General features: G+C 38.4%; 1 protein-coding gene and 1 non-coding gene across 2 annotated transcripts; both read right to left on the reverse strand.

Moving 5' to 3' along the window:
- Window positions 1-6,945: 6,945 nt before the first annotated feature.
- Rpl37 (ribosomal protein L37) lies at window positions 6,946-9,504 on the reverse strand. Its single transcript, XM_046468285.2, has 4 exons — window positions 9,408-9,504; window positions 8,577-8,712; window positions 8,303-8,387; window positions 6,946-7,065 (listed from the first exon to the last, which is right to left on the reverse strand). Exons 1-4 carry the CDS (start codon window positions 9,408-9,410, stop codon window positions 6,996-6,998), a joined length of 294 nt encoding a protein of 97 aa, XP_046324241.1. The 5' UTR covers window positions 9,411-9,504; the 3' UTR covers window positions 6,946-6,995.
- Window positions 7,146-7,225, reverse strand: LOC124109636 (small nucleolar RNA SNORD72). Its single transcript, XR_006857047.1, has one exon. It is a non-coding gene; the product is annotated as a small nucleolar RNA SNORD72 (small nucleolar RNA).
- Window positions 9,505-9,697: the final 193 nt, after the last annotated feature.

The following is a 9,697-nucleotide window of genomic DNA, read 5'->3' on the forward strand; positions in this document are numbered from 1 at the left end:
ATCCAGAGATACCTATATAGAAATGACAATGATCCAACTCTTACCATGGGTCAGACACTGTACTGAGCATCTTATATACACCATCTCACTTAATTTTCATAGTAACATTTTGCTATAAATGTGTTTCATGAGGTAGGTACAACATCTCCGTTCTATAGGTAAGAAGCTGGGCTTAGTTAATTAAATGATCTAAATAACTTGTGTTTTAGTTTTATTTATGAACATGGTGAATACAGCATTATTTTTTGTTGAAGAAAACTTTATTGAATGATCAAACAGCCTCAAAACACTCATCTTGTTATTATCAAGATTTGCATTACCCCATAGGGTAGCAACCAGTCACATGTAGCTATTAAGCACTTCAAATGTGGCTAGTCCAAACCGAGATGTGTTGAAAGTATTAAAATACACACTATACTTTGAAGACTTAATATGAAAGAATGTAAGATACTCAATAATTTTATACTGATTATATGGCAAAATATTAGATATATGGGATTAAATAAAATATATTAGATTCAGTTTTACTATTAGAATTAATTTTCAAATTTTAGAAAATTTGAGATCATATGGCTTGCATTTGTGCCTCATTATTTTATTTCTATCAGAAAATGATTGTCTACCAATCGTCCAAGAAAGACATTTCTTTTAGTGAACATGTTTTACTTAGGTTCAATCTGACAGAACTTTTAGTCCATTGGTTGCTATAACAAAACACCTGAGACTGGAAAACTTAAAAACAACAGAAATCTATTTCTCATCATTGAAATCCAAGATCAAGTGATGTCTCAGGCTGGGGATGTGGCTCAAGCGGTAGCGCGCTCGCCTGGCATGCACGGGGCGCTGGGTTCCATCCTCAGCACCACATGAAAATAAAATAAAGATGTTGTGTCCACCGAAAACTGAAAAATAAATATTAAAAAAATTCTCTCTCTCTAAAAAAAATGATGTCTCTTTGATGAATATGAAATTTACTCATAAGTTAAAACTTTAAAACCATTGAAAAATTTTAAGACTTTTGAGCATTTTACTGCATACTCTAGTCTCTTAGAACTTTTTTTGTGGGAAGGGATCGAGAAAGGGCAGATTTGCTGACCAGAATTACTGGAAAATGATTCGCTATTTTCTTGTAGATAATAAATTACATTATATAAAATCATGTAAGTATATAAAATTATGTGTGCTAAATTTGTATATGTGAATGGTCTCTTATGCTTAGTATTGTAATTTCACATTCAGGCCATGGATGAGTACAGATTATGTTTAATGAAGGCTGATTTGGTGCAAAAGTAATATTTCATACACAAAATAATCTTTATTAATTAAAAGGGGAGAATTCCAACAACTTACTATTGTCAGAATCTTTATTAATAGACAAAGATATATATATTTGTAACAAATATCTCTTTGCCAGAGTTTTCTCCTCTCCAAAATAAGTCATATTATTATTATGCCATCTCAAGTTTCTTGCATTTCTAAAAACACTGTGTCATGCTGTGCTATTCACAGGGGTATGTTCCCAGATATTTCTCTCTCCTTTCAACCCTACTAGAACAATATTTGTCTCTGAGGCTTCCTGTTTCCTCTCTCTTCCCTTGGGAAGCTGCTTTTCTGAAGACTGCTTCCCTGTGACACAGGGACCATAAATAGTTTCTATTCTATGCCTGTCCACTGGCTGAACATATACTATTTTGCCTTCTATCCATTCACTCAAGATGGTAGTTTCTGAAATACCATTTGCCACCAGGACATTCCTCCTCAGTCACCTCTAACACCCGACTTAACTTGAGAAACCTGGACTTTTCTGCTAGTATAACTGCTTTTCTGATTGTTTTATACTTTTTTCCACTTTCCATATTTCCTAGTTGTCTAAGAAAATTTCCCTAAAGGATTAATATTATCTGTAACACCACTCAGGAATTCAAATCATTTTATTAAAGATTTTTAAAGCAAAACACTTTTTACATTGGCTAGATGTTTATTTGCAGAACTACATAAATAATGTCACTAGAGAATGTTCCTGCTTCAGGAAACTACCAAAATATTCACTTGTGTGTGTGTGCTCACACATGTACACACAGAGACACACAGGAACTGGTCACAACTGTTAAAATCCTCAGCAAATCAAGGTATAGAAGAAGTCCAAGGAAGAAACCAGTGACATTTCTTTGAAGAGAATTTGGGGCTGGGGTTGTGGCTCAGAGGTAAAGCGCTTGCCTTGCACATGTGAGGCGCTGGGTTCGATCTTCAGCACCACATGAAAATAAATAAACAAAATAAAGATTAAAAAAAAAAAAAAAAAGAATTGTGTTTAATCCAACCTTCTTAGAAACAAGGCTGGGATGGTAGTGGTGGTATTGCTTTCTACCTCTCAATCTAGTAAAAGGAACTTCAAGGGAGCCATTTAGAGATTTTGAAATTTTGCTTTCTGCAGTTACTTTGATGGGGAGTCAGAAGGGGGCTGCTGCCATGAGATCTCCCAAATTTCTTCAGCAACAACATGGACCATTTAGGAGGAAGAGCCAGCATGAAATAATTTTGGTCCTGCCGAAAGGACCCCCAGAGGTAATTAAAAAAAAAAAAAAAAAAAAAAAAAAAAAACAGAAAAACTCAGAATAAAGAGGATAGAAAAAAGGGGCTAGGAAGGCATTACAAAAAAACTATTGAATTGAGATGGATCCCCCAAGCTCAAGGGAATTACAGGAAAGGTAACTCAACAGGAACCCTCCAAGGTCAACTTGTCTGCTGGGTCCAGCGTTTATGAAGTCATCACCCAATAAAGAAAGAACTACTCCATCTCCTCACCCCTCAACTCTTTCCCCCATCTGCCCTTTTATCTCACTGAGAAACGAAATTATAGCTCAAGAGCCCAAAGAAGTCGTACAGGGAAAGAGCCAATCAGAGGACTCACACCACTTTCACTGTCAGCTTCTAGCTTTTAAGCAAGCCCAAATACAGAAGTGAGCTAAGATTAAGTAAAAATTAAGATAGGACCTGATCCAATTATCTTTTTTTCACTCCCAGATTAAAAAAAAATCTTTATTATGATTAGTTGAATGTTTTTATTTCCAATCATTTCCAGATAGTAATAATAATAATAATAAACTCTATCATGGTTGGTTGAAATGTTTTATTTCCAGCCCTGTATTAGTCAAAACCTAAAAGGGTGACTTGCAAATAACCTAGGACACTGAGTGGCTAGTCTTGCATCTTATTTGAGTGGTTGCTTATTATTCAGCTTACCCACCTTTCTAAAAATGGTCCCCCACCCTCATCATCTATCACATGTTAAGTGTTGAATCCAACCTTAAAAACTAGGCGGCTACCACTTTTTGTCTTTACACACTTGTCACTGTCTTATTTGTAACCACCCCTCTACACACACATACCACATGCACACATGACTGAAATCTCTCAGACCAAGATCTGTTGTCTATCTCCTGGCTTAGGAACAGGTTCTGACACATAGGTGGCTAAAGACATTTGCCTCATGAAGGTGTACTATATAGTCAATGAAATGTAGAATATCTAGATAGCCCTAAAAGGGTTTTTTAATTTTACTTTGATACTGGTGGTTAAATCCAGGAATGCTCTACTACTGAGTTTTTTTTTGTTGTTGTTTTGTTTTGTTTTTGAGACTGGGTCTTGTTAAGTTGGCCAAGCTGGCCTACTTTTGTTTTTTAAATTCATTCCTCAGTGTCCACACTCCCCTATACCCCTCACAACCTGGCTCCTGCCTTCTTAATAAGCTTTTGGAATATTAGGTATGTAGTTAGTAAAAACAAACATAAAATATTGCCAAATCCAAGTTGTCATCATGCCCATCTGCCACCCCCCTCTGGTTCTCAATCACATATGACTTTTCCTTTTTTTTGGTGGTGCTGGGGATTGAACCCAGGGCCTAGTGCAGAGGAGGCAAGCACTATACACCCAGTCCCTAAATCTCCTTTCTTGACATGTGGAACTTGCCTTTCTCCTAGTTCCTCCATCAATTAATTCTGCAACCACTAGAAGACTCTCAATTTCGGGAGGGCAGAGGCTATGTCTGTTTTCACTCCCAACCTATCTCAAAAGTGGTTTGGCACATACGGGCATCACACATTTGTTAAACAAATGAATAACCTAATTATTATTTGGGGAGGAGGCGGGAGGATACTGGGGATTGAACTCAAGGGCACTTGACCACCGAGCCACTTCCCCAGTCCTTTTCTGCATTTTATTTGAGACAATGTCTCACTGAGTTGCTTAGCACCTCACCATTGCTGAGGCTGGCTTTGAACCTGCAATCCTCCTGCTTCAGCCTCCTGAGCCACTGGGATTACAGGTAGGCACCACTGTGTCTGCCTAATTCGTTTTTGTCTGATGGATATCTCCCCAAATCTTAAAGCTTCTCTAAATTTTCTTGTAGCTTGTATATTCTTAAATGGTTTCAATCATTACTGAATCAAGGATGATTACTGAAGTTCAATCAACTGGTTCCCTTTCTCATTATTCTAAGTGCCTGCCAGATCTTATCACCTCTTTCTCTAAATCAGTTTCCCTTCCCACACAAAAGTGTAACTTCCAAGCAGATCTCTAGCCCTGGCTGTCTGAATTGCCACCGATTTACTCCACTGCTTCTCAGGCCCTTCCTTCCAGCATCTTAGCAAAACCCAATTTTAATATTTTCCTTTATCTCCATTTCATATTATCTCAGTGAATGTGCTGACCAATTTCTTGCCCTCATCAGAAACCTAAACACTCCTATGTCCTTTAAATAAGGGCTTGAAAGTTAGGCTACTCCCTTTGATTCACTTCAGATGTAGACATACTCTTGACCCAACAACCACCTTCACTGCTATTGCCTTAGTCATGATGATCACAGGTACTATTTAAATTTTTTTTTTTTTTTTTTTTTTTGCTTTTAAACTCTGTGAACTATTTTCCCTTCTGGATTTTCTTCTTCCCAATGCACAATATCCTGACCTGAACAACCACATAGCCTGCTGACTGGCTACTTCTCCAAGAGTTCCAATATGCAAAGTCATTCAACTCCTCCCTCCCTGCTTCCTGGAAATAACAAACCTTATTATTAAGTGCAAGAGTCTTGGTACTATACTAGAAATAACAGAAATAAGACTAGAAATAACAGAAATAAGGACAAGAAACTATAATCTGGATCTACATCTACAATATTTTCAAACTGAATATCACAAGTACACAGGGTTGTTCAAATTTTAAGTGCACAGAAAGAATATAAAGAGGCAAGCTGGACTGTACTTACTATACCTGCGAGTCAGGGTTCTTAACACTTGGCTTTTTCTGAAACCCTTACGTGCCAAACTTCACTGGCTTTAATTGCCAACTTGCAATCTATGTAGGCTATCACTCATTCTATCTCCTTGGCATTTGTATTTATTTGAAAGATTGATGTAATAGAGGCATTTCCCAAATGTTCTATTAAATAAATATTCCAAGGCCTAAAATGATGTTATTTAGTAATATCCAATTCTTACCAAACAAATGAAATGCATGAAATTCACACATTATGTACACAGTAACAAGGATGGAAAGGGCCAAGCACTTAAGGAGACACTGTTCCTGAGGTCGCATTTCAATTACCACTTGACACCCATCTGGGTTCCAGGAGCCCTCTGCCCAAGAAATGTAAATTCATTGCTGCTCAATATTAAAACTCGGGAGCTAATAACATTGGTTAGGTATACTGGCTCCTGGTTCAAATATAACATGCAGATTGCCTGACACTTTTTGGTGGATGTATCCAATGCAAACCTTAGCTATGATACTCAGGACATGAAAATTCCATAAACTAGAATTCAATCTCTTTCCCATTGCTTCTTCTTTGGTCTGTAATTACAACAGTTTCACTTTTTGAGCTTCCTGGGACATTTAGGAATTACCAGAGTAATTTCTGATGGAAATCTACCTACTGTGCAAATACCCACTCACCACAAACGAGGTAAACTCACCTTTCTTTTGCTTCACCGTCAAATTCCACATTGAACTTTTAAAACTATTTTAATGGGCCTATTCATCACTCAGAAACCAATGATTAGTAACACTGAAAGGCTGACTATAAAGATCTTAAGATTGAATTTAGTTCTATCAAACCAAAATGTAGTAAAAATTGCTGTTTTGATATATCATACACTGGGAGAAAGCCCAACAGTGATTTTAGTCGAGCAAAGGCTCCGTACAAGTCAGTGTTAAAAAGCAAGTTCCAGGGCTGGGGACAAAGCTCAGTTGGTACAGTGCTTGCCTCACATGCACATGGCCCTGGGCTCAATCCCTAGCACTCCCCCGCACCCAAAAATCTGAGTTCCAAGGGATAAATTAGGAAGCAAACAAAGGCAGGACTTAGTACAGTTGTCTCTCATCTGTGAGGGTTGGTACTAGAAGTCCCAATGGGCACCAAAGTCCCATATATAAAGTAGAATGTTTTTATACAACCCATGCACATCATCTCAAGAACTACACAAGGGGGTGTGGGACCAACATCTACCAGGTAGTCGCACATCACAAGGCCTCAAATCCCAGGGATTACCTCTTAATCCATTTGCATAAAAGCCTTACAGATGCTATTAATCCTATAACATTCTTTCCAAGTTATCTCACACCCAGCAAATTGAATTAACTTTTCACTCAGTTCCTACATGGGCTACATCCTAGGCGCCAAGCAATCTTTACAGTTGCTAGATGAGTATAATTACCTTCCCCCAAACAGAATTCATCAACCTTACCCTTCTCACTGGCACTCTAAGGCTTCTATGACTGTCAACCATGCCCCAAGTCTACCAAATTATATGTTAATAAACACAATTTAGAGTGCCAAAACTTTCTTAACATTTAAATCTGATAATTTCACCCCATTCCCCAAGCCTAGGTAATTCTTCAAATCCTACAAACCCAGTTCTTAGAAACCAGATACATTTTTAGCACACCAGACACATTTTTAAAAACCAGTACATTTATTGGGTGGCTAATTGTTGGAACTCTCAAGATGAACTGGAGGCTGCAACAGCTGCCCTCTTGGGTTTAGGAGTTGTTCCTTCACGGAATCCATGCCTGCACCATGTTAAAGACAAGAACAGTTACTTCAACAATTCAATAAATACCTTCTAATTTTTGCTAAACAAATTTTAATGAGCTTATCTCAGTTAAATGCTGAAATCATTATTGCATTCATATGTTCAGACATTTATTTGTACAACATCACCGATAAGCTTGTTTTATTTCATTCTGCTTAAGGTATCCACTTTAGATTATAGTTGACTTTAATTTTAATAAGGGATCCAAAGTTATTTGTAAAAAATGGTTCCTTATGTCTAGGAATACATCTTAACTTTCCCTTAGTCAAAGAAAAATAATGAGCAGGTTGAACAGCAGAAGTTTCATAAAACAGCTTTCTATTCCAACTTGATACACATTCACACCTAACCAAGCAAACATAACTACAAATGCCCCTTTAGCAAGCAAGCTTAAAAATCTGTCTTCAATTCATGGTCCTAGCTCTTATACTAGCAAACTGCTCAGTATCAAGTCCACATAATTGTATGACTTCAAGTGCAAAAAAATTCAAAAAGGTTTCACGAATATAACTAAAGATGCTTATGAAACCTAAAAATTAAAATCACCTTGTGACCTTTTGAGACCGGAGTATTAAGTGAATAGAGGCCGGGTATTCTACAAAATACATTTTATACAGAGTAACTCCCATAACAAAGACTTTTCCATCCCTAACATCAACAGATTTGCTGAAACAGGGCATAGTAAGAGGAGGTGTTCATGTGAAGCCTACAACACTTTGGATATCAGTTAAATCCTTTAATTGGTCTTACAAGTTATTGTTATAAAATCCAGATTCTCAGCTAAGTCTCAGGTGGGCCTGTAATCGGCATTTTAAAGAAATTCTAAGGCCCAGACTTTGATTACAAGACTCAAGGCATCTTTCTATATAACAAACTGGCCAACACCACAAACATGAAGTTTGAATCAAGTAAGCCTGACCCTACACCTTCAGTATTGTCAGGACAAACTCTGATTCCAATTATCCAAAACCTTGGTATGCTTTATAAATAGCATCGTTTCAGGCAGTCTAGCTTAGAAAAACGCTCCACATTTTTTACTGCAGGATTAACACTATTTAGATTAACTGATGTCAAGTGAATAGCAAAAAAAGGGGGAAAAAGCTCCCAATATCTTATTCTTATTTATACCAGGGTAGAATAATCTTACACAAGCAACCGTGTTGGTTCTTATTCAAGCTCTCAGTACCAATTATATTGAAATGGTAAAACTGTACCTGAATCTGCGGTATACAATTTTTAGGTGCCTCATTCTACCAGTCCCGGTGGTATTTCGTCTTTTAGCCTTGGCACTCCAGTTATCTAAAACAGAAAACGGCAAATTGTTTTTTCCCTGACTGTCGACCATTTTAAGAGTACTTTTGAGTTTCATGCCATTTCAACAACATACAGAATTCAACAGTTCTGTATTGTGCACCAAATAAACGCTTAAAGCTACACTCTTACTTGGATGCAGTGCAAAACAAAACAGCTTGAATAACATTTACTTACACTTTCTCTTGCGCTTGGCAGGATAGCCACATTTGCCACAGGTCGACTTCTGAAGGTGGTAGGCCTTAGAGCCACAGCGGCGGCACAATGTGTGCGTCTTATTACGACGCTTCCCGAAGGATGACGTTCCCTTCGTCTGGAGATAAGGATAAACAAATTCGAAATCTGACAATTTCTATATGCATTACGACGTTTTCTAGGAAACTTTAACTTTCTTAAAAAAAAAAATATATATATTTTTTAGTTGTTGATAGACATTTATTTTATTCATTTATTTATATGTGGTGCTGAGAATCGAACTTAGTGCCTCACACCTGGCAGGCAAGCGCTCTACCACTGATCCACAACCCCAGCCCGGAAACCAACTATTGATAAGTTTAAAAATTCTTCATCAAGTTCCCAAGCCAGAGACCATGCCGGCAATTCACTATACATAAAGACTTCCTCTGCAAAGAGGAAATCAACCTTAGTTCTTATTAAAAAAAAAAAAAAACTTAACAGACCAAAGCCTGAGAACTCCTGCTAGGTACCACCACCACAAATTGCTCTGCTCCAAAACTTATTCCGTTAGCTCCTACCCAACAGCAAAGTTATGTGAATTCCCCCAAAGGCCTAAGAGAAGGGAAAGACATAGAGCAGCGCCAGCTCCACAACTGCGGTGTCAGTCCCTCTGTCAAAAGCCCTTCTTCTGGTTCTTGTCAGCCATCATATGCCTCTTTCATGCTCACAAGCTCCCCTTACTCAGAGCCTTACCGATCCCCCACAAATACAAAGTTAGTGCAGCAGAGAGCACGAGGATGGAAAACGATTCGGAGAGCATTACAAACTCACCATCTCACGTCGGCCGCCGAATCCAAAGAGACCGGAAGAGAAGGCACTTCCGCTAGATGGCCCTCAGAAGCTTCCGTCCAAGCAACTACTTCCTGCGGGACGCAGTGCACTGCTTTCAAGCTTCCGTCGCCGCAGTTGGCGCACTGTGGGTGGGGTCAAGAGGATGCACAGAAGCAGGCAGAGCCAATCAGGTTTCCGCGCCCGTAAGACGGGCGAGGCTCTCTGCTAACTCGCATGGGATGGGCGTGTCTCCGTTGGACCCGCCTCCGAGCTGGGGACTGTTTGTAGTG

This window comes from Marmota monax, unplaced genomic scaffold, assembly GCF_021218885.2.
Source record: "Marmota monax isolate L192 unplaced genomic scaffold, Marmota_monax_Labrador192_F-V1.1 WCK01_AAM20220418_F8-fsc00120, whole genome shotgun sequence".
Lineage (NCBI taxonomy): Eukaryota > Metazoa > Chordata > Mammalia > Rodentia > Sciuridae > Marmota > Marmota monax.

Bases quoted from the DNA above. Each gene is read 5' to 3' on its own strand.
- Rpl37 (XM_046468285.2), bottom strand. The intron at 8,388-8,576 runs GTAAGTAAATGT...TTTCTGTTTTAG, and splicing joins TGCCAAGCGCAAGAGAAAGT to ATAACTGGAGTGCCAAGGCT. The intron at 7,066-8,302 runs GTACAGTTTTAC...AACATGGTGCAG, and splicing joins ATTGTATACCGCAGATTCAG to GCATGGATTCCGTGAAGGAA.